Genomic DNA, 25,596 nt, shown 5'->3' with positions numbered 1-25,596 from the left:
CATTCTGGAGATTCTTGTGGTTGTTCCTCTAGTATTCTGGAAGTCTCCTTGTTGCTGTATATTTATCCTTCTCTTATGAGGTTTGCATGTCACTTTCTTTTACTCTATAGTATTTATTCCTTGTACTGGGACCTCTTCCTGGCTGTTTGCTAATTTTTTTTTCTGTATATGCTGGTTTTTCTATAATAAATTATTTCCTTTTCCCTTTCTTTTGTTATTGTTTTACTTTATCTGGCACATTTCTGGCTGTTTTGAGGTGATGAAGGAGTGGGCCGTCTTATCAGAAGCTGCATTTCCTTTCATTCCCTCAAAACCAGAAATAAACCAAGTCAAACAGTATTCCCCCCCCCAAAAAAAGAAAATCACCTTTCAGAAAAAGAAAAGAATGATTTTAAAGAGAATGGGAAAAAAGAGGAAAAGCTTCAGTTTGATCAAGAAATAATCTGGAATGAAAGAAACCAAAGAGAAGTTTCTAGAAGAAAAAAAATAATTGAATAACAATGACTCAGTCAATAAGCATTTAGACTCTGGTAATACCAAGACAAAAATGACCTCGGGGACCTTGAGGTGGGAGAAACACATAGGTATATTCCAGTATTTCAATATATTCTATATATATATGGGGAGTTGGGGGAGGCACTAGCTGTTTAGGGGTTGCTAGGTAGCATTTGAAGGAGAGGAAATTGAAAGGATTAGCGACAGCGAGGTGGCTCGGGAAAATGTATTGGACTTGTATTCGAATCCTGCCTCTGATACTTGCTAGCTGTGGGATTCTGGGAAAGTTGTTTAATCTCAGCCTCAGTTTCCTTATCTGTAAAATGAGGGGATTGGATTTGATGACCTGTAAGGCCCCTTCCAGCTCTAAATCTATGATCCAGTAATTTTGGATAAGGAGGGAGTGCAGTTCAACTGTGGGCTGATGCACAGGAGGGTCTGTGTGAGTGAGGAAAACTGAGCTAGAGGGCCAGTTTATCTGGACTATAGAGGACATGCTAGAGAGTTGGGGTGTGGAGCCAGGCTTGATGTGCCAAAGGGAGGAGTTTGTATTTGATCGTAGACATCAGTCATCGGGGGCCATTGGTATTTAATCCCATAAATGAAACTGACACTCAGTGGGAGGTAAGCAGAGAGCGCAGGACTGCTCCAAGTGGGTAATGAGCCATTAAGCCAGAAGCCATTTGTCACATAGGTTGCAGAGAAGATTGTCAGAAACAGGTTGGACCAGATGGTCTCTGAACTCCTGTCTTCATATTTATTTTCTATGTACTTCTTGATTTCTCTGATAGAATGGATGCTCCTTGAGGGCAGGTGGGATGGTTTTATTTTTTGTCTTTATATCCCTAGGGCCTGGCACTGTGCCTGACACACAGTAGGCACTTAATAAATACTTGGTGACTGATTGATTCCAATTCTGAGATTTTGGATTCTGTGACTTGTTAAATTACTAAATGAATCTGACTTTTCAAGCTTAATATTCCCTGGTTAAAAATGAAATGATGATGATGGGTTGTATGGCACTATTGAAACATAACTGATTCAGTTCTTGTTAATTTATTCTGGTGTTGTCCGACCTTTGATGCTCTAAGCAGCATCAAGAGACACAATGGATGTTCATTGTTGTGGTGGTGATTAGTAAGTCTAATGGATAAATCCCCTAACTACTAAGACTGCTTTTTAACATAAGTAGTAATTAATAATAATAAATCCGTATTCAGATAGTCTTCTTTCTCTTCTGCATTTTAGAATATTATCATGGCGAGGCTGGACAAGAGGCGCAAAGGAGTGTTTGGCCCTCCGATGGGAAAGAAGTGTGTGATATTTATAGATGATATGAATATGCCAGCATTGGAGAAATATGGCGCTCAGCCGCCAATTGAATTATTACGCCAGTTTTTCGACTATGGAAATTGGTAACTATTCAAGCGAGGTTATGATTGCTCAGGGGCAGCTAGATGGCTCAGTGGATAGAGTTCTGGGCCTAGAGTCAGGAGGACCTGAGTTCAAATCTGGCCAGGCAGGAGTTGGACTAACTTCCAAGTCCCCTTCTAACTCCAGGATCCTGATTTCCATGGCCCCACCTCCAGCCCTGTCGGAAGGGCACAGGGTGTGGTGACTCACTGAAATCAATACCACACCATTTTTTCCCTACTTCTTTGCTCCCTGTTGCTGCAGTTTTCTCTCCAGTACAGGATGGACTAGTTTTATTCTCTCCCCCTCTCCCTCCCTCCTTCCCCACCATTTTTTCTCTCTCCTAACCAGTTCTTGGAGAGAGGAAAGAGCAAAGAACTTGGAATCATGAGATCCGAGTTCACATCTTAGCTTTGACACTCAATCCCTGTGTGATCTTGGGCAAGTCATTAACTTCTTTAGGCCTCAGTCTTCTTCATCTGTCAAATGAAGACACTGGATGGCCGCTAAGGACCCTTCCAGCTCAGGGGCAATGAATGTCATGCATTGGTTAGGCAGCGTTGGAATGGTTTGCCATTTTCTCCTCCAGCTCATTTTACAGTGAGCAAACTCAGGCCCTGTGCTTTCTCCACCAGCTCAGATGGCATACTCTGATTGCTGGGTAATTCTTGCCCCAGTTTTGAGGAGGCAGTGTGGCATGGTGGATAGGGGACTGGACTTGAGTCAGGAAGACCTGGGTTCAGATTCTGCCTCAGGCTCTTAATAGGTGTGTATGATCTAGTCACTTAACCTCTATCTGATTCAGCTTCCTCATCTGTACACCAGGGACAACGGTAACACCTCTCTCTCAGGGTTATTGTGGAGATCAAACGAGTTAAGCTAGGTTGAGCACTTTGCAAACATTTAAATATGGTATAAATCTAACTGCTTATTATTATTATCCTTTGTCTAACCATGGGTCCTCATATTGGGGTTGGTTGAGAAATGGGTCCGCCGTTCTGTAAGATAAGAGAAAATCAGAGATGTCTTTTGGGGGATTTTGAAATATTTGTGTGATTTGAAATCTTTGAAGGTATGATTTGAAGGACACGACTAAAATTCTACTGATCGACATACAGTTGATTGCTGCCATGGGCCCACCAGGTGGGGGGAGGAATCCCGTCACACCTCGATTCATCCGCCATTTTAACATTTGCTCCATTAACACCTTCAGTGATGAAACCATGGTCAGGATCTTCTCTGCCATTGTTGCTTTCTACCTAAGGACTCGTGAGTTCATGCCAGAGTACTTTGCTGTTGGAAATCAAATTGTCAGTGGGACTATGGAGGTGAGTGACCCATGCTGTATGAGAACCCTTGGGGACAGACTGTTTGGACTCCCATAGGTCCTTTGTTGGGCTCCCCTCCGCCCTTCTCCTCACAGGTTGGAGAAGGAGGTATGCCATTTTATCTTTTTCAGCAGGCAACTCCTTTGATTGCTTAGTGCTTAGCGCAGTGCCTGGCCCATAGTATGTGCTTAATAAATGTTGATCAATGAGGTTGCCAGTAGCAGCAGGGGCTTGCCTGCAGGCTTGATCAGACCAGTCAGAAGAGCCATAACTAGTGTGAGGTTAACTGGGTTTTGTCTCAGGCCACTGACTTCCTCCTGGGAAATGGTGTCAGCCATCCCTGTGCTTTGCCTTCCGTATCTCCTGGTACTCTTTGCCATTGCATAATACCATCTCCCTCTCTCCTAAACTGGGGCCACCATACTCACAGTATCATGGCAGTAAGGCCCCTTTCATGGGCCCATGTTTCCCCTCAATCTCCTCTCTAGGGCATGGACTGCCTGCCCTCCTGGTATGACTTTACCTGTCGACCTACTCCTCTCATCTGACTGTTCCCCTACATTAAATGGTCCTCTGCCCTCTGGCATTCGACCATTCCCTTAATGCTTGTGCCCTAGTGAAGAATTTTGTAGTTCCAACTCTGGAAGAGACATAACCCTTTTTGCTTTTAAGTACAAGGAAATGTTCTTAGGAGGCAGTGTGCCATAGTGGATAGGGAACTCAATGTGTGCTGGTCAAGAAGGTCTGGGTTCAAATCCTTCCTCAGATACTTTAGCTGCAAGTCATTTAACCTGTAGGATCTGGTGACCTCCAAGGGTCTTTGCAAGCTCTGAGTCCATGATTCCGTGATACTATACTTATTAACTGCCCAAACAATTCCTTTAGAGACTTAGTACTGGGGCATGGAGAGGCAGAACTTTAGGACTGTGATCCCAGGAATAGAAAATCTTCCAGGTTCATTGGGTCCGCAGTAGCTGCCAGGAGCCATGGAAATCCTCCCATTCCTCTGTTAGTGGTAAGTGTCTGCCAAAAACAAATCAGACTGCCACATATAGTCTCCTGATCTGCTGCCTTGAATTTTTAAAAACAATTTGAATTTTGGCTCCCTCTTTATTGACACAGGGAGGGCCATTAACCCATCGGGCAAAGCTCAGTCAGTTTCCTCATATGTAAAATTAGGCTGCTAGGTGGGTAGAGCAGTGGGCCTGGAGTCAGGAAGACCTGAGTTTAAATCCAGCCTCAGACACTTAATATGTGTGTGTGAGCCTCCTCCAAGAATTAGAACTCAGTTCTTTGAACTCTTGGCTCCAGTAGGTGACCTTTCATCTTATCTTGCTTGGAATCAGGCCTTCCCCTACTTCTCTGCCATTTCCAAACTAAGTCAAAATCTGGGTTCCTTTGGTACCGCCTGCCCCTCCATCCCCCTTTATGTGTTATCTTCTATCACCTTAAGTTGGCTCCTTGAGGACAGACTTTCATTTTTGTTTGTTTTTGTACAGTGCCTGGCACAGGAAGCACTTAATAAATGCATTTTCATTCATTCATTCATAAATCACTTAAATGTCCCTAAACCTCATTTTTCTCACATACAAAACAGGGATAATTCTTCCTGGTGTGTTTAACTCACATGATTGTGAGACTCAGATGAGAAAATGCCTATAAAGAGTATTACAGACATTAAAGTGTGACAAATGTCAGTGATTATTATTACATAGTTTGTTAACGAGTCTCAATATGCTAAATGTCAATTATTATTATTACATAATTTGTCAACAAGTCTCAACATGCTAAATGTCATTATTATTACTTTATTTGTTAATGAGTCTTGACATGCTAAATGTCAATGATTATTATTACATTATTTCTCAATGAGTCTCAATATGCTAAATGTCAGTTATTATTGCATAATTTGTCAATGAGTCTCGACATGCTCAATGTCAATTATTATTATTACATAATTTGTCAATGAGTCTCAATATGCTAAATGTCAGACTCAGTATGTTATAGACAGATGGATTTAGTGATTACAATTGCTCTATTTCTGTTTCATGACTTCTTTTTCCTCTCTGTATCTCAAGATCTATAAACGGTCCATGGAGAATCTGTTGCCCACCCCGGCCAAGTCTCACTACACATTCAACCTGCGGGATTTCTCCCGGGTCATCTTGGGCTGTCTGCTCATCAGTAAGGAAGTGGTGGAGAGCAAGCACACAATGGTGCGGCTCTTTGTCCATGAGGTCCTGCGCGTGTTCTACGACCGCTTGGTGGATGACTATGACAGAGCGTGGCTGTTTCAGCTGATCAAGGCCGTCATAAAGGACCACTTCAAAGAGAACTTTGACACCGTCTTCTCACACCTGAGGAAGGAGAATGCCCCGGTGAGGAGATATCTGGCCACAGAGGCACCGCCAAGCAATGGTTTGATCTGGTGGGGTCTTCCACAAGCATAGGCCAAATTAAAAGAAAGAAAAAAGATGATCAATATTTTTTTTTATGTCATGGGCCCCTCCAGCAGCCTGGTGATGCCCATGGACCCCTCGAAATTGTGTTTGTAAATTCCCAAGATAAAATAGAGCAGATTTCAGAAGGAATCAATTATAGCAAAGAACAGTTAGCCAAGTTAAGAACTCCTGCAAGAAAGCACTGGTTGGATGAAAAGTGTGTAAAAGGCTGTGGGGGGGGGGGTGCCACAGCTCATAGAGTACTGGGCTTGAAGTCAGGAAGACCTGAGTTCAAATCTAGCCTCAGACTCCTAGTAGCTGTTGTGTGACCTTGAGCAAGTCACTTCATTTCCTTTAGTCTCAATTTCCTCTGTAAAATGGGAATAATAATAGTAATGACCTCCCAGGGATGTTGTAAGGATCAAATGAGCTAATATATGTACAGTGCCTTGCAAACCTTCAAGTGCAATCTAAATGTTAGCTATTATCATTTGAAATGTAAAAAATTTTGAAATTTGCTCTCTTGTGTATTCTAGGTAAAAGAGGAAGATTTAAGAAGTCTCCTGTTTGGAGATTACATGAATCCAGATCTTGAAGGAGATGAAAGAATTTACATAGAAATTCCAAATGTGAAGCATTTCAGTGATGTGGTGGAGCAGTGTTTGGAAGAATATAACCAGACTCACAAGACGAGAATGAACCTTGTCATTTTCAGGTGCGTCCATTGGTCCCAACCCTTCAGTCTCCTGCCATGCATTATTAAGGGCCTCCTAGGTGCTGCCAGGCATTTTTAGATTGATTAACCCGTTGCTGTTCCAGTCATCATTTTGGTAGGTGAAAGGATCCCTCCATTTGTTACACAGAGGTTATGGTATCAATGAGTGATTGATGAACAAACAGTAATCCTGTTCTTATCCAGTATTGCCATGATTGAAGGAAGTGCATGTTAGGTAATTGCTGAGAGTGGGCTCTTGTGATGTGTGCCAAATAAATGTTTATTAATTGGTTGATAGAGGAAGACTTCCCAAATACTGAATGCATTCTCTGTGGAGGGAGAGGTGGTGTGGTGTCGTGGACAGGGCTTTGAATTTGGAGTCAATAAGACGGGTATAAATTCCATTTTAGACACAAGGCAAGTTACTTAACTTTTCTAAATGTATTTCCTTAATCTATAAAATGAAGGGGTTGGATTCGATAGTCTCTAAGGTTTCTTTCTAGTTCCAGAAATAGCCAAGTGGCCCAATGGATAGAACACTGGACCTCAGGAAGACCTGAGTTTATCTCTCCCAAATTCATGAACCCCCTGAATTCTGTCTATGGACCCCAGTTTAGAACCCCTGTTCTAGAGATAACTCTTAATTATTTTTTCCTTTGCCTCCAAATTATCCAACTGAAACTGCTCTTTAAAAGTCATACTTTTTTTTTTTAATCATCAGCAGTAGCCTTCTTATTAGGTAGGTAACGTAGTCTCCTAAGACACATAAACTATGGCTATGTGATAAAACAAATTCATTCCACTTGACATCCACGTGTTTATTGATGATGGTTTCATGGCAGGTATGTGTTGGAACACCTATCTCGAATTTGCCGCATCCTGAAGCAGTCTGGTGGAAATGCTTTACTGGTTGGTCTGGGAGGAAGTGGCCGCCAATCTATGACCCGTCTTGCCACATCTATGGCAAAAATGCATATGTTTCAACCAGAAATTTCCAAGAGCTATGGAATGAATGAATGGAGAGATGACCTCAAGGTAAAATGATTCTCAAGTCTTCTACCAAGAATGCTTTTCAAGAGAGCCCTCTACCAATAAGAAAGCGCATGGATTGGAAAGCCACCTGGAATAGTGATGTCACAAGTGAAAAACTTTTTATGTATAGATAGGGTGTTAGAGATCACCTAGTCCAAGCTCCTCTTTTCACAGCTGAGGAAAGAGAGGAGAAGGTGGCCAAATATGGGTTGTTATCTTCTCAGTGATTAGCAGAAGGCTCACAGAGTCTTAGCTGTCTGCCCTTCAGGGGTGTAGTTGGGAGTCTAAATTAATAGGCCGTAAGAGATGCTGCTGCAGAGGCCATTCTGATGCTAAGATTCTGTGATTCTCTGGATCTACACATGGCTTCATTTTGGTTCTTAAAATGGTGGCCAGGATGAGGAATAGCTGGGGGAGGAACAGAAAGGGATGGAAATCCCAATAGCCTGGTCTTGCAGAAGACCCCTGGCCATAGTGCTGGTAGAAATAGGAGTATAACGCAGCAGCAGTCCAACTGGTTTGTATAGTGGGGATCATGAGGGGAATAAGGCGTTGTCACACTTGTCCTGGATTGGTGGTCTCTGCTGCAGCAGGACACACAGAACTTACAGCTTTGGGAATGAAGGACTGACTCTTTCATCTGAATGTGGGAACTGCTGCTCTCAGTGAATGACCCCAGGACTCCCACAACCTAGCTGAGGATACTCACTTGGGGCAGATACATGGCCCGGGCAGATTGCAGCCTTGAGAGCCAGCTTGGGAGCCTCAGCCACGGCTAGTTATTGATACTATCCCTCCATCTACACACTGAGGGTTATTTGAGCTTTGAACCAGGGTCCTTTTTTGGGGTCCCTGTTCGTATGAGAGTGCCACAAGGGGCTGGAGGAAACTGACTTACCTGAGTTCCTTGTGGGCTGGTGGCTTGGAGCAGAGGCTGGCTTGGTCCTTGACTTTTGTCTGAGTTATAGGATTCCTAGTCCCTACCTTGCCCACCAGGAGCAGATCAGGGATGAAGCTGTGTATGGGGAAGCCAAGCCATTGTATCCCCCAACTTCTTACATACTCAGCAAAGCTCGTATTTCTATACATAAACATTCAGCACATAAAGGGGGATTTTTTCTTGGCCACTGTTAAAATTAATTATCTGGAACAAAAAGGAAACTGAGGACAAAGTTACTGAACCATCTATGATTTAATTTTGCAGAGCTAGTATTTGCATACCAAATCAGGTCACCTGACTCCTCAGATATCGGAGATCAGGAGTGATTTACAGAACTGATTTTTATAACAAAAAAGGGGAATAAAAAAAGACAGAAACTTGTTTTGAACATAATTTAATTGGACAAGGCAGGTCACTTGATGAGTTAGTTTCTCCTAGACTTTCTTAATCCTATGCCAGAAATCCTGTCCTGCAGGTGATGCCTTTTGTAACCAGAAAGTGTCCTGGGAAAGAGGAGCTTTTGGCCAGTAGTTAGCAGTAGACCCTCCCCATCATCCTTAGCAGAGTACATTACTCAGCTCAGACTCTAGCTCAAGAAAAAATGGGGGGCTTAACCTCTGGCTAAGGCTCGGGGCGGCTTAACCTCGTCAGCAGCCAGAAAGGGGAACTTAGCCTCTGGTCAACGCCTGCCTTCTGCCAGAAAGGGAAACCTAGCTTGTTAAAAGAGTTAGCCTATGATTATTATAGTATGTCTTATTCTAAATTATCTGCTACTAAGTTATAAAGTCTTCTCAGTCTATCTATTCACCAAATCTATAGGTAATCTAGATTTAAGACATTATCTGTGTTAGTCTGGCTTAGCTGTTAGTGCTAGCTTTTCCTAAAGAAAGGAGTTTAATTCTATAATCAAACCAAAAATGAATTCAAAGCTCAATAATAGCTGATTTCCTTGTCAATTCCCCACTTTGATCCAAAGGAAGTAATTTCATCATGTATCACTTAAGCAGAGACTCAAACTCCTTCAGGTGGTATATGTTTTTAATAATCAGTGTCCTTCAAAGGTCTGAGTATGACTGCAAACTCAGGGCTGTTTGCCCTATTTCCACTAACAAATCTTTGGCAGTGGAATGGGAAACAATAGCTTCCATCTCAGGTAAAGGGAATTCTTCAATCAAGATTTCAATTGGGGGTCCTATTCTGACCCTTTTTGCTAGATCCATTCCTACTATGAGACATTTTTTTAGGCTGTATGGGGGGCAATTTCTCCTATTAGCTTTGGTGATCATCATCAGTCATCATCATCATCATCATCATCATTATTAACACAAAAGTATGTGGACAGGAATAGGCGCCCCTGATTTGGGGTGCTTAGGTGGACCTGGCGACATATCCAACATCTATGGGTCCCAATGAGCAGTTTATATCATACCTGATTATGTAGTCTAGACTCACCATCATTCATTACCGAGTTATTATACGAGAGGCCTGTGGGCCATAGTGCTAGGATTGATGGCCTTGGTACAATTTCACAAAGTGATTGGGCTCTCCTATACGTTAAAGCCTTGTCTGGCGCCTTGACAGAATTTTCAGGGGGCAGTCCCTTTCATGGAAAAGTAACAGTACATGGGAAAAGAGAACAAAGTCCTTTGTGGAATTCTACCGCTTACTAGGAATCCTTGATGTGGATGGAAAAGTTTAAATGTCTATTCTATACCTCAGCCACACCCTGTGGAGTTCTGTCAGCCTGCTGTATAATTGTAGGAAAGGTACATTCCAGATGTACCTTTCTGGGATGAGCCACATTCTTAGGACAGCTCTGAAGAGGCTTCTCCCTTCCAGATTTTCTTCTCAGGTTCCAGGAGCATGTAGGAAAACTTAATACAAACTCAATATAAAATAGAGCTATAAGAAGGATCACCACATAATTCACCGAAACTTCAGAGAATTTTAATTGTTACATCATGAGGGCCTGAATTGGAAAATGAGTCTCTCGCTTAAAATTATCAGATAGATGCTTCAAATAGGAAAATAGTTTCATACTCTTCACAATTATCACGTAAAATTCTTAATCCATTTTTGAAAATTGTGTCACATCTCCCACTAATTCGCCCCCTTTGAGGATATTACCATATTAGCATAATGAAAGGATGTTATAGTATAATCCATAAATTATAAGGCCTGATGGTCTCTGTTACTACTTGTGGTTCAAATGACAATTCAAAATGATTTCTTATTATAGTAGTACTACTGTACTAGTTTAAGTCAGAAGTCACCAATAAGGTTTATCTCTTAAGTTTATTACAATGAAAATAATGAGGCATCATTTTATACTTACCCTTATTAATGGAATTTGCTGTGTGAGGAGAAAGGCAGGGACACAGCAGCATTAATTCTGTTTGATTTCAGGTATGAGTCATAGGCAGCAATTGATCAGAATTAGCCGGGTGGGAAAATATCTTGTACGGGAACCTGAGTTAGGTGGGTCCTTACCTTAGCCTTCCTAAGTTTGGGTTCCCTCCCCACCCCAGCTATTTCCCAGGGAGAGATATCCATTGATGGGAGTTCACAGATGCCTCTCCCAGTAAACTGCTAATATTTTTCTTAAATGATGAATTAGTAGCCTTATGAGAAGTCAGATATTTATACCTGAAACCAAAACTTAGAAGTAGATCAAATTAAAGTCCCCCAAAAGTATACTTCACTAATCACGTTAGGACAAGCTGTAATTATCGTGTTCATGTGACAATAATCATTAACAGTATTTGTTCAAATTCATACACTATTCATTAACAGATAAAGTTTTCATATATTCATTATAGTTGTTGGAGACAAAATTCACCACATGTATCTATCTATACTCTAAAGTATATCTAAATAAAGATGTGATAGGTTCTAAATCTCCCCCTTTGTCTGCTGTGCAGATAGGATAAAGGAAGGGGCCACTTTGGGTGGGCTTCAGAATACAGCTGGCCAATATCAAAACCACTCTATATTCTAGAAAAAACTTTAACCTCCCAAGTAGGTTGAAGGGAGCAACTCTCATGGGAAATGATGGCGAGGCAAGCTGGTGGAATGTTGTCTAAGTTGGACAAGCAGTGCAAATACTACATTCTGGAGTTTTACTTGAATACAAAGAACACTGGTTTATACATAGTGAAACAGTCGTTCAGAAATGTCACTTTTCTACATGCTAATTATTAACAGATATCATTTCATGATTTTCTTAAATGATCCCAGGTGAAATTCACATATTATTTAAAATTTGACTCCTAAATTTCCTACTTTCGCTGGGAGAGGCCTAGCTTCTCAAACTGCAGCACATCAGAGTTTCGTAACAGGTCAGCAGGACTGGTCCTAAGGACCCTCCTGGACAAAGAGCTTTGAAGAGGATTTTACTATGCTTTTTTCCCAACAGTAAGACATTGTCATTATTTTTATTTTCTTAGAACAAAAATGTCTCATTAAATATTGACAGTATTCAAAGATATTAGTCACATTCCATAACAGACATATGATCTATAGCTTTTTTTTACAAGAGAAAATTTTGCATACTCTATATAAGTATTTAAAACATGAAACTTATTACTAGTCAATTTAAAACATGAAATCTTATTACTAGTCAGATGACAATAATTCACGGAATGCATTTTAAAATTGTTTTACAGGGAAAATCATTGTTCCTATCTCCTTTGATATTTTATTAATATATGATAACATATAATATTGATATATTGATATAATATTAAGTTATAATAATATAATACGCCAATAACATCTAAAACCCAGTATAGAGTTATCATGTGTGAAGCAATTACAGTCAAAAAGATTATTTTATGGAGAACTCACACAGGGCAAATGTTAACATGGTAGTCAGAAGAAGCGATATAAGGACACTCTCAAGGTCTCTCTTAAGAACGTCGGGATTGGGGCAGCTAGGTGGCACAGTGGATAGAGCACCGACCCTGGATTCAGGAGGACCTGAGTTCAAATCTGGCCTCAGACACATAACACTTACTAGCTGTGTGACCTTGGGCAAGTCACTTAACCCCATTGCCTAGCCCCCCCCCCCAAAAAGAACATTGGGATTGATTGTGACATGGGGGACACTGGCACAGGACCTCCCCGCATGGCTTGCCCACATCAGAGAAGGTGTTGCGCTCTATGAGAAAAGCAAAATTGAAGTAGCTCAAAAGAAACGAGAAATGTGCAAATTTGGAAAATCCACCCCAAATGCCACATGGACTATTTGTGCCTGACCTGTCGTAGAGCAGTCTGAGATCGTATTAGTCTGATCAGCCACAGTCGGTTGCAGTATAACCTGACTCTAGCACAGTGATGCCATCTTGGTCTTCTTCAAGAGTGGAGGACACCAAGCAACCACTTAAAGAGGTAGCAATAGTTCATTTACATGGTGTTTACCACATGCCAGGGATTCTTTTCTTCTGGTTCTTAAAGTTTACTTTAAAGAATGTCAGAGGCCTGCTTTTCTGTAGTACTTTTATTTATTTAATTTTTAAAAATTAATTTATTTTGATTTATCAATAATCACTTCCATATGCTTTTGAGTTTGAAATTTTTCTCCTCCTTTCTCCCCACCATCCTCCCGAAGATGGCACACAATCTGATATAGGCTATACGTTTACACTCCTATTAAACATATTTTCACATTAGTGATGTTGTAAGTAAAAATTAAAACCAATAGGAGGAACCATCAGAAAGAGGAAGCAAAACTTAACAGAAGAGAAGAAAAAAAAAGTAATTCAGCTTCCATAGTTCTTTCTCTGGATGTGGATAGCATTTTCCATCATGAGGCCTCTGGAGATGTCTTAGATCCTTGTACTGCTGGGAAGAGTTAAGTTTATCAATATTAGTCATCGCACAGCGTGGCTGTTATTGTGTACAACGCTCTCTTGGTTCTGCTCACTCCACTCAGCATCAGACCATACAAGTCTTTTCAGGTTTTTCTGAAGTCAGCCTGTTCATCATTTCTTATAGCACAATAGTATTCCATCACATTCATATACCATAACTTGCTCAGCCATTCCCCAGTTGATGGGTATCCTCTCAATTTCCAATTCTTTGCCACCATAAAAAGAGCTGCTATGAAAATTTTTGTACATGTGTGTCCTTTTCCCTTTTGTATGATCTCTTTGGGATATAGCCCTAGAAGTGCTATTGCTGGGTCAAAGGGTATGCACATTTTTATAGCCCTTTGGGCATAGTTCCAAATTGCTCTCCAAAATGGTTGGATCATTTCACAACTCCACCAACAATGCATTAGTATTCCAATTTTCCCACATCTTCTCCAACATTTATCATTTTCCTGTTTTGTCATGTTGGCCAATCTGATAGGTGTGATGTGGTACCTGAGAGTTGTTTTGATTTGCATTTCTCTAATGAATAGTGATTTAGAGCATTTTTTATATGACTATAGATGGCTTCAATTTCTTCATCTGAGAACTGTCTGTTCATATCCTTTGACCATTTATCAATTGGGGAATGGCTTATATTCTTATAAATTTGACTTAATTCTCTATATGTTTTAGAAATGAGGCCCTTATCAGAGAGACTGGTTATAAAAATTCTTTCCCAATTTTCTACCTTCCTTCTAATCTTAGTTTCATTGGCTTTGTTTGTGCAAAAAACTTTTCAATTTAATGTAATCAAAATTATCCATTTTGCTTTTCGTAGTGTCCTCTAGCTCCTTTTTGGTCATGAATTCTTCTGTTCTCCATAAATCTGACAGGTAAACTATTCCTTGCTCTCCCAGTTTGCTTATAGTATCAGCCTTTATATCTAAATCATGAACCCATTTTGACTTTATTTTGGTATATGGTATGAGATTTTGGTCTATGCCTAGTTTCTGCCATACTCTTTTCCAGTTTTCCCAGCAGTTTTTTTCAAAGAGTGAGTTCTTATCCCAGAAGCTGGGGTCTTTGGGTTTATCAAATAATAGATTACTATAGTCATTGACTACTGTGTCTTGCATACTTAACCTATTCCACTGATCTATCACTCTATTTCTTAGTCAGTACCAAGCAGTTTTGATGATAGCTGCTTTATAATACAATTTAAGAGCTGGAATGGCTAGGCCATCTTCCCTGAGTTTCTGTTCATTAGTTCCCTTGATATTCCGGACCTTTTGTTCTTCCAAATGAACCTTGTTGTTATTTTTTCTAACTCTATAAAATAATTTTTTGGTAGTTTGATTGTTATGGCACTGAATAAGTAAATTAGCTTAGGTAGAATTGTCATTTTTATTATATTAGCTCGGCCTACCCATGAGCAACTGATGTTTTCCCAATTATTTAGATCTGACTTTATTTGTGTGAAAAGTGTTTTGTAATTGTGTTCATAGAGTTCCTGGGTTTGTTTCGGGAGGTAGACTCCTAAATATTTTATAATGTCTACAGTAAGTTTTAATGGAATTTCTCTTTCTATCTCTTGCTGTTGGGCTTTGTTGATAATATATAGAAATGCCAATGATTCATGTGGGTTTATTTTATAGCCTGCAACTTTGCTAAAGTTGTTTATTATTTCAGGTAGTTTTTTGCTTGATTCTCTAGGATTCTGTAAGTATCTCATCATGTCGTCTGCAAAGAGTGATAGCTTTGTTTCTTCTTTGCCTATTTTAATACCATCGATTTTTTTTTCTTCTCTTATTGCTACAGCTAACATTTCCAGTACGATATTGAATAACAATGGTGATAATGGACATCCTTGTTTCACCCTCAATCTTATTGGAAATGCTTGTAGCTTACATATTATGCTTGCTGAAGGTTTTAGATAGATGCTATTGATTATTTTAAGGAAGACTCCATCCATACCTATGCTTTCTAGTGTTTTTAATAGGAATGGGTGTTGTATTTTGTCAAAAGCCTTTTCTGCATCTATTGAGATGATCATGTGGTTTCTGTTAGTTTTGGTGTTGATATGCTCAATTATGCTGATAGTTTTCCTAATATTGGACCAGCCCTGCATTCCTGGTATAAATCCTACCTGGTCATAGTGTATTATTCTTGGGATAAGTTGCTGTAATCTATTTGCTAATATTTTGTTTAAAATTTTTGCATCTATATTCATTAGAGAAATTGGTCTATAATTTTCTTTCTCTGTTTTGACTCTTCGTAGTTTAGGTATCAGCACCATATTTGTATCATAAAAAGAATTTGGTAAGACTCCTTCTTCACCTATTTCCCCAAATAGTCTATATAGTATTGGAATTAATTGTTCTTTAAATGTTTGATAGAATTCGCATGTAAATCCATCTGGCCCTGGAGATATTTTCCTAGGGAGTTCATCAATGGCTTGTTCAATTTCTTTTTCTGAGATGAGGTTATTTAAGTATTTTACTTCCTCTTCTGTTAATCTGGGCAATTTATATTTTTGTAAATATGTATCCATTTCACTGAGATTATCAAATTTGTTGGCATATAGTTGGGCAAAATAATTCCTAATTATTGTTTTAATTTCTTCTTCCTTGGTGGTAGCTTCACCCTTTTCACTCTTGATACTAGTAATTTGGTTTTCTTCTTTCTTTTTTTTAATTAAATTAACCAAAGTTTTATCTATTTTGTTAGTTTTTTCATAAAACCAGCTCTTAGTTTTATTTATTAGTTCAATAGATTTCTTAATTTCAATTTTCTTAATTTTTCCTTTGGTTTTCAGTATTTCTAATTTTAATTGAGGATTTTTAATTTGTTCTTTTTCTAGTTTTTTTAGTTGTATGCCCAATTCATTGATCTCCTCTTTTTCTGTTTTATTTGTGTAAGCATTTAGAAATATAAAACTTCCCCTAAGAACTGCTTTTGCTGCATCCCATAAGTTTTGGTGTGTTGTCTCGTTATTGTCATTCTCTTGAATGAAATTATTGATTGTTTCTATGATTTGTTGTTTGACCCAATCTTTTTTTAGGACTAGACTATTTAGTTTCCAATTATTTTTTAGTCTATCTTTCCATGGTCCTTTATTACATATAATTTTTATTGCATCATGATCTGAAAAGGATGCATTTACTATTTCTGCCTTTCTGCATTGGATTGTGAGGTTTTTATGCCCTAGTACATGGTCAATTTTTGTGTATGTGCCATGTACCGCTGAGAAAAAAGTATATTCCTTTCTATCTCCATTCAGTTTTCTCTACAAGTCTATCATACCTAACTTTTCTAACGTTCTATTCACCTCCTTAACTTCTTTCTTGTTTATTTTGTGGTTAGATTTATCTAGTTCAGAGAGGGGGAGGTTGAGGTCCCCCAGTAGTACAATTTTGCTGTCTATTTCTTCCTGTAACTCCCTGGACTTCTCCTCTAAGAATTTGGATGCTATACCATTTGGTGCATATATGTTTAGTAATGATATTACTTCATTGTCTATGGTGCCTTTTAGCAGGATGTAGTTTCCTTCCTTTTCTCCTGTGATAAGATCTATTTTTGCTTTTGCTTTGTCTGAGATCAGGATTGCTACCCCTGCTTTTTTTACTTCAGCTGAAGCATAATATATTCTGCTCCAGCCTTTTACCTTTACCCTGTATGTGTCACTCTTTTTCAAATGTGTTTCCTGTAAACAACATATTGTAGGATTATGGTTTTTAATCCAATCTCCTACAGGCTTCCGTTTTATGGGAGAGTTCATCCCATTCACATTTACAGTTATGATTACTATCTGTGTCTTTTTCTCCATCCTTCCCCCCTCCCCCATTTATGCTTTTCTTTCTCCTTTCTCTTCCCCCCCACTAGTGTTTTGCTTTTGACCACCACCTCCTTCAATCCCTCCTCCCTTCTATTAGCCTCTTCCCTTTTCTTCGCCTTTATCCTTACTGCTTCTTCCCTCCCTTCTATCCCCTCTCCCTTTTCTTTCCCCTTTTCCCTCCTACTGCCTATAGGGCAAGTTAAGATTTCTATACCTAACTGATTATGTTATTCCCTTCTTGAGCCAAATCTGATGAGAGTAAGGTTCAAACAATGCTCATCCCCCTCCTTTCTTTCCCTCTGCTGGAATAGCTTTTTGTGTCTTTTCCTGTAATGTAATTTACCCTCTTCTGCCTCCTCCTTTCTTAGTACATATTCTTAGATCAGACTAATCCACTTACTTGGATCCATTTAACCCACTTGATTAGATTTTTTTTCATTACATCAACGTCAACTTATATCTACCCCCTTTATGTATACTCTTTCAACATGGTGTAATGACAATACAGTTCTCAAGAGTTGCAAGTGTCATCTTCCCTTGTAGGGATGTAAAGAGTTTGCCCTTATTAACAACATATTGTATCTTTCTATCCCATTTACCTTTTTATGTCTCTCTTGAATCTTGTACTTGAAGATCAAATTTTTTGTTAAGCTCTGGTCTTTTTATCAGGAAGGTTTGGAAGTCCCCTATTTCGTTGAATATCCATCTCCTCCCCTGAAAGATCATGCTCATTTTTGCTGGGTAGTTGATCCTTGGCTGCAATACAAGCTCTTTTGCTTTATGGAATATCATATTCCACGCCCTATGGTCTTTTAATGTAGAAGCTGTAAGGTCCTGTGTAATCCTGACTGTGGTTCCATAATATTTAAATTGTTTCTTTTTGGCTGCTTGCAGTATTTTCTCTTTGATCTGATAATTTTGGAATTTGGCTATTATATTCCTTGGCATTTTCAATTTGGGATCTCTTTCAGGCAGTGAGAGGTGGATTCTTTCTATGGTTATTTTACTTTCTGGTTCTAGGATTTCAGGGCAGTTTTCCTTTATGATTTCCTGAAAGATACTGTCCAGGCTTTTTTACATGATTTTCAGGTAGACCAATAATTTTTAAATTGTCTGTCCTGGATCTATTTTCCAGGTCAGTTGTTTTACCCATGAGGTATTTTACGTTCTCATCTATTTTTTCATTTTTTTGTTTCTGTTTGACTGATTCTTGTTTTCTCATGGAGTCATTAGTTTCCATTTGTCCAATTCTAATTTTTAACAAATTGTTTTCTTCTGTTAGTTTTTGTACTTCCTTCTCCAGTTGGCCAATTGTATTTTTAAGGCATTTGTTTTCTTCGGTGTATTTTTTTTTTTTTGAGTTGGCCAATTGTATTTTTTAAGGACTCCCCTACCTCTCTCATTTGACTTTTAAAATCCTTCTTGAGCTCTTCTAAGAAGGCTTTTTTGGGCTTCAGACCAGTTCATATTCCCTTTTGATGTTGCCGATGTGGGTTTGTTGGTCACCGGCTTTGTGTGCTGGGGCCTCATGTTGGCAATTGGAGGCTGTAGGATTCTAGCAGCTTACCTGGTGTTGGGCTGGAATCAGCACGGCTGGAACTTTCAGGCAATTCAAAGTTGGCCTGCTTTTCCTTTCCTTTAGCTTTCTTCAGTTCCTTTTAGAGCTTTTTTTAGCTGCAGTGTGTTTACCTGCCTGGGGCCCCTTGCAGTGCTGCTTTCCTTATTTTTACTGAGGCACTGGGAAACCCGTTTGCTGGAGAATGCTGAGGCACCAGGATCTCCTCCTGGTGTGCTAAAGTGAGTCTTTATGCCAGCTAGCTGGGATGCCTCCCGTTCAGTACTGCTCCCCTTTCCCCAGGGTAAGAGGGGCCTTTTCTGTTAATCCCTCAAGCTACCTGGGCTACTGCACTGCTGCTCCCTGTCATTCTTCTGGTTCTGCTGTTCCAGGGTTTTTTCTGGGGTGATATTTTCTGGGTTTTCAGAGGTTGATAGGGGAAGGTGAGAGCGACTACCTTTTTACGCCGCCATCTTTGTAGTACTTTAAGAATGTTTAGTTTTCAGTTTCTCAGTTATGACTTGAACCACTTGCTATAGGGCAGTTAGAAATAGTAAGACTGAAGTCATTCCCTTTAGTTGGCAAGTTTAGAGGAAACTATAACTCATTAAATATTTAATAGGTTTCTTTTTTTTGCTATATTTTAAGAGGCTAATTCACAAGATATTACACTTACTTTAGCCAAATGGTATCAGTTTAACCCATTTCAAAGTAACTTTTTCCCAAGCACAGTTACAAATTCAGATGACAACTCTGGTTGGGGTAGGGGGTGGTGGTCTTCAAACCTCCTATTAAATTATGAGAATTTAAGGCAAAAATTATAAGAATTTAAGGCAAAAAGTACTTCATGATTACCATTTATTTTCAAAGATTGTTATCACATTCACTTTAGTAATTCAATAGGAAAATGTGATAAGGCCTACACTAATAGCATTTCACAATATCTCAGAAAAATTTCACATAACAGTGTGTTCTTAAAAACATTTTCCCAATTAAAAGATGAGTCACATTTCTAATCATATGTCTAATATTTGTCCGAATTCCAAAAGAAAACTGGAAGTCTAAAGAATGTCATGTTTTGTTTTTTAAACGTAACACCCAATTTCTCAAGTAAATTTCATCTATTCAGTTACATAAAATCTTAGCTTATCCTTCTTAGAAAATCATCCATGTTAATATCTTTGACATGTTATTTAATCCAGAACCCAATAATAATAATCAACAATTATACATTGTTCATTATAATAACTGCTTTAGAATAATTTAATTCCTCCAACTACACTGAGAGTTAGAAATTATTATTATAATTATTATCTTCTTGTACATGCAAAGACTGGTGAAATTCTCTAATAAAATTATAAAAGTTTCAACTTAATCACTTTTTGATTTATAGTTACTAGTGGCAATAACTAAACCTTATTTGTCACACGGGTCCATTTTGTTTTGTTTTGTTTTGTTTTTTTATGAAGCAATTGGGGTTAAGTGACTTGCCCAGGGTCACACAGCTAGTAAGTGTCAAGTGTCTGAGGCTGGATTTGAACTCAGGTCTTCCTGACTTCCAGTGCTCCATCCACTACAACACCTGACTGCCCCAAGGGTCCATTATTTTTTGTTGATTCATATTAAAAAAGAAAAACCAACTTACAGTTACGCCCTCAGTCCCCATAACTGCTTCTTTTTTTCTTTGAATACCCCACAGAGCCAAATCAATCCTTTTTATTTTTCTAACTTAACCCTACCAAAGTACCTTAAGGCACTTCTAAAAAAAAAATAGCTAAATTCCCTTAAAAAATTTCTTTACTTAGTAAGATCAAAACCATTTCTTAAGCTTCCTTTTTTCCAAACTTCAGCCCCTTTTCTTTCAAACCCTGCCTCCACACTGGGTCAAAGCAGACTCCAGCTTTCATTAAATTCCCTCCCCATTCATTTCTCATCCTTACTTGTTTACTCAAACTGTCATCTTTTTTTTTCCACTTTATAAAAACCATTCAGAAGTAGACCATTCTTGTTACTGTATCCAATGCTTCTCTTACTTTCACTGACTTGCTTAATTTCTATAGTCTGTTTCCCATTCATCTTCAAGATTGCTTATAGACTTAATATTTGGCCTTTTCATTATAGCATTTTTTAAAACAGAAAAACCAATGAATTACAATATTGTCATCCTTTTTTGGTTCCCTTTTGCTTACAAATTCATGGTTTATTCCAATTTCTTTAAGGTCTATAGTTTTTATAAGTGACAATCAAATACACAACTTACTGAACATAACTGCAGAGTTTAAGGTCCCTTCTAGTTCCTCATTGATGACTTTGGAGAAGAAGCCATCTATCAACTTCTCAAAGTTAACCTCTTACAGATTACCAACAATGCCCACAGAAAGAGAAATTCCATTGAAACTTACTGTAGACATTATAAAATATTTAGGCATCTACCTGCCGAAACAAACCCAGGAACTGTATGAACACAATTATAAAACACTTTTCACACAAATGAAGTCAGATCTAAATAATTGGAAAAAACATCAGCTGCTCATGGGTAGGCCAAGCTAATATAATAAAAATGACAATTCTACTTAATTTACTTATTCAGTGCCATACCAATCAAACTACCGAAAATTGTTTTGTAGAGCTAGAAAAATAATAACAAGATTCATTTGGAAGAACAAAAGGTCCAGAATATCAAGGGAATGAATGAAAAGAAATGCTGGAGAAGGTGGCCTAGCCATTCTGGATCTTAAATTGTATTATAAAGCAGCAATCATCAAAACTACTTGTACTGGCTAAGAAAGAGTGGTGGATCAGTGGAATAGGTTAGGTAAGCAAGACACAGTAGTCAGTGACTATAGTAATCTATTATTTGATAAACCCAAAGACCCCAGCTTCTAGGATAAGAAGTCACTATTTGCCAAAAACTGCTGAGAAAACTGGAAAAAAGTATGGCAAAAACTAAGCATAGACTAAAATCTTACACCATATAACAAAATAAAGCCAAAATGGGTTCATGATTTAGATATAAAGGCTGATACTAAAAACAAATTGGGAGAGCAAGGAATAGTTTACCTGTCAGATTTATGGAGAACAGAAGAATTTATGGCTAAACAAGAGATAGAGAACATTATGAAATGTAAAATGGATAATTTTGATGACATTAAATTGAAAAGTTTTTGCACAAACAAAGCCAGTGCAACAAAGATTAGGAGGGAAACAGAAAACTGGGAAAGAATTTTTACAATCAGTGTCTCTGATAAGGGCCTCATTTCTAAAATATATAGAGAATTAAGTCAAATTTATAAGAATACAGGTCATTCCTCAATTGATAAATGATCAAAGGATATGAACAGGCAGTTTTCAGATGAAGAAATTACAGATATCTATAGTCATGTGAAAAAATGCTCTAAATCAAAGTTAATCTCTTTTATGCTGGAAAAGTATTCATCCACCTGTTTCATGGCCAAAGCCCAACTATGGCCCAGGAATGTCACAGGTATTGTTATCTTAAAGGGTCTGTACTAGTCTTCTCACAACAATAAGATGATATTACCATTTACTATACATGCACTCTAAATGAAATACTGGAGTTTTTTTTTTCATATTAAAATGTCTTCCATTCTCAATATATAGTTTAATAGCATTCTATAAAAGCAGCTTCCATTTTGGTGCTCTTGACTGTGAATGTCCTTCATTCCTAATTGCTTCTCCCTTTTTCAAAGTTTTCATATTTTCCAATACTGTATCAGCTTCTTTAATTTTCTAGTGATTTTCAGTTAACAGATATTCTTATCACACTAATTTAACTTTTTCACCTAAATGAAATATAGCTGTATAATTACTAATGATAGTAATTTAAGAATCTCAACTTTCACAAGGATCATTCAGCCGCCGAGATTTCAAATTTCAGGGGGCAATATTGTCAATGTACTTATGCTTTAATTTATATTTGACAATGAGGCAAGAAACATCCTGAAATAATTTTCAGATTCTTTTGTCTCAAAATAATTCCTCTCCTCCTCCTCTTTCTTCTTCACTAATATTTGTAAGCCATATATTCCTTTTAATTTAATCTTTTATATTCTGAGCACCCTCTATTAGGTATGTATATACTTAATTCACTCCTATATTTTCCTATAATACTATATTCTTGTATCCTAACTTCAGTAATTCTTACGCTAACCAATTATAGTCTTCCTCATTATAGTTCTACTAAAATACAATTTTGAACTTATTTTCACCTCCACTGGTTTCAACACAAGTTTGACTGTGTTTCTAATTCACCTCAACAATTTATTACAGTTTATTATTTCACCTACTTTCAGCAGCTTTGTGATTTCAAAACAAGTTTCTTCAATTTGGTTGCTTAAAACTAGCAAGCAACAGAAAGGTAAATCAATTCCAACTCTATTTACTTCTATTCTTTTGGAATTTGAAGATGGCCTGAAGTTTTCCTGTTCTGCCTTCCAATAATAAAAATTCACACTTCCTTCCTGTAATAAATTTGTCCCAACTTTAAGTACAGTTTTAAAGTACTACCTTTAATCTACACTAAAGTTAAAACCAGTTTCACAGAGTGATTCTCAAAACTTCAGACTCAGAGACTGACTGATTGAAACTGCTTTAGGGCTTAGCAAATGTGTTTCTTTTTCAATTCTGAGTTGTGAAATTTTTTAATTCACAGGTATTGTATTCTGATTTCTCCCTGTGCCAATTCCCTAAGTTCTTCTTATTTTAATACTTCTCTGAATTTTACAGAATTTCTGTTTCACCAAATCTTTCCTGAATAGATTCTATGATTAATAAAACAGTTCTTAAAATTCAAAATACAGCTTTAAACTCAACCTCTAGTCATTTTAAAGTTCTTTTTATGGAATAAATGATCTGACAATTTTTGTTTAGAATTTTCCAGTAGAGAATAACAAATTTAGTCTCTGATTATTTTTATTATTATTATTGTTTTATCTGTCTTTCATCCCTGTAACTTCCAAGGTGGCCAGTATAACAAACAGAGTGAGAAAAGAGAGACTTGTCTTTTCTGAAGACTTCTTTTTGGAAAGTCTTACTTTTTTTTCAGTCTTTTCCCGCTGGCTTATTAGACTGCAAGAAAAAGCACAGAACAAAACAAATGCTTGGGAGCACCTGCCAGCATAGATTAGCACAAAGTCCAGAGAAGACAGCACAGATTTCCCATTCTCATAAAGATTTTCCTAACTGTAGAAGGTCCCTTTCTATCCGAAGCAAGGAACCCACCATTCCTAAACTTAGTACTATCATTCACAAAACGGACACACATAGAACATATAACAAGACTTGATGCAACATTAAATCAGGCTTGAATTTCTAAGTTTTCTCTAGGAGATTTTGAAATGAGGGTCTTACCTGTCTCTTCTATTAAGTATATAACTTATGACAGTCCTATGACTGGGGTCCTGCTGTCAGCCCAAGATTAATTCTTCTGTTTACTGTTTGTGTTAATGTTTTTAACCTTATCAGTTAGAAAATGTAATTTAGTAACAATGTCAATTTGCTTTAGTCTAATTTGCTATTTGGGTTCACCTATTTAAAGTGCACTTTGTATATAGATAGATGCGTGTACACACACACACACACACATACACACACATATTTAAGACAGACACAATTTAGCAAAGTTTTCTTTCCTGTTCTTTTTTTTAAATTTAAGTTTATTTAAAACAAGTTCCTAATAGAGAATCATACTTTTTCTAGGTTTTCTGATAAAACATAAACAAAGAGAACTTTTAAAAGAGAAATGGAATGCCTATTTTACTTCTTAAAGGGGTTTTTTTTCTCTAAAAACTTTTCTTCGCCAGGGTATAATCTTCTGGTAAAGAGATTTTTCTAAAACAAAAATACCCTTTCTTACCCGCTAATATGGAGGATTTCCCCTAAAAAAAAAACCCCTTTTTCTTCTCCATAGTGGAGGCTACCTTAAACTTGAAAGAATCCTAGAAATTTGCACTTAATTTATGCAGAGTAAAAAATTTGGTGGTGTTGGTGGTTTCTTCCTCAAAGTGGAGGCTTACCTTAGCTCAGAAGAATTTAGGTTCTGGGCTGTGGAGAGACCCAGGCTCCAGGACGGCCTTTAGAGAAGTCCCTCAGTGACCAGAGAGCTCTCAGGGAGATTCCTTGGAAAGGACCACTTATGGAGGTCTGGAGTCAATCTCATAGGTCCCATCTGGGATGCCAACTGTAAAAATTAATTATCTGAAATATAAAGGAAACTGAGGACAAAGTTACCAAGCCATCTGTGATGTAATTTGTAGAGCTAGTATTTGCATACCAAATCAGGTTACCTGACTCCTCGGACGTCAGAGAACAGGAATGATTTACAGAGCTGATTTTTGTAACAAAGAAAGAGGAATTAAAAAAAAAAAAAGACAGAAACTTGAACATAATTCAAATGAACAAGGCAGGTCATCTGATGAGTTAGCTTCTCCCAGACTTCCTTAATCCTATGCCAGAAGTCCTTTCCTGCATGTGGTGCCTTTTGTAACCAGAAAGTGTCCTGGGAAAGAGGAACTTGTGGTCAGTATTTAGCAGTCCCCTCTTCCCCCTATCATCCTTAGCAGAGTCTTTTACTCAACTTGGACTCTAGCTCAAGAAAAAAAAGGGAACTTATCCACTAAGAATGGAAAGAGGAGCTTAACTTCTGGCTAACCTTTCTCCAGCTGCTAGAAAGGGGAATTTAGCCTCTGGTCAGTCCCCCCTTTCTGCTAAAAAGGGTAATTTAGCCTTTTGAAAAATCTTATAGTCTTATGATTATTTTGTTCTTCTAAATTATATGCTACTAAATGATAAGGTCTTCTCAATCTATCTATTCACTAAGTCTATAGCTAACCTAGACTCAAGAGACTATCTATGTTAGTCTGGCTCAGCTGTTAGGGCTAGCTTTTCCTAAAGAAGGGATTTTAATCCTATAATTAAATCAAAAATGAATTCAAAGTAATCTATAATAGCTGATTTCCTTGTCACCATTC

The 25,596-nt window shown here is 38.0% G+C and overlaps 1 protein-coding gene and 1 long non-coding RNA gene across 7 annotated transcripts in view; one reads left to right on the top strand and one right to left on the bottom strand.

Annotated features, from left to right (window-relative positions):
- Positions 1-25,596, top strand: part of DNAH12 (dynein axonemal heavy chain 12) — a 185,719-nt gene that overhangs the window by 78,946 nt on the left and 81,177 nt on the right. For 2 of the 3 annotated variants that reach the window (XM_027863810.1, XM_027863811.1), the window contains exons 38-42: positions 1,744-1,910; positions 2,981-3,236; positions 5,315-5,614; positions 6,214-6,392; positions 7,235-7,427. In XM_027863810.1, coding sequence (XP_027719611.1) covers positions 1,744-1,910; positions 2,981-3,236; positions 5,315-5,614; positions 6,214-6,392; positions 7,235-7,427 — 1,095 coding nt within the window. Of the gene's footprint in view, positions 1-1,743; positions 1,911-2,980; positions 3,237-5,314; positions 5,615-6,213; positions 6,393-7,234; positions 7,428-25,596 lie in introns of those variants that run through there. The other variant, XM_027863812.1, reaches the window with a different exon arrangement.
- Positions 5,619-24,950, bottom strand: LOC114044391. 4 transcript variants are annotated; one of them, XR_003569227.1, is made up of 3 exons: positions 24,900-24,950; positions 24,643-24,806; positions 5,619-5,671 (listed from the first exon to the last, which is right to left on the bottom strand). It is a non-coding gene; the product is annotated as an uncharacterized LOC114044391 (long non-coding RNA). The 4 variants fall into 4 exon arrangements; XR_003569226.1 differs by lacking the exon at positions 5,619-5,671 and adding an exon at positions 13,168-13,203; XR_003569225.1 differs by lacking the exon at positions 5,619-5,671 and adding an exon at positions 13,172-13,206.

The sequence above is a fragment of the Vombatus ursinus genome, unplaced genomic scaffold (genome assembly GCF_900497805.2).
Source record: "Vombatus ursinus unplaced genomic scaffold, bare-nosed wombat genome assembly UNPS02014773.1, whole genome shotgun sequence".
Lineage (NCBI taxonomy): Eukaryota > Metazoa > Chordata > Mammalia > Diprotodontia > Vombatidae > Vombatus > Vombatus ursinus.
This window is presented reverse-complemented; position numbering and strand designations above follow the sequence as displayed.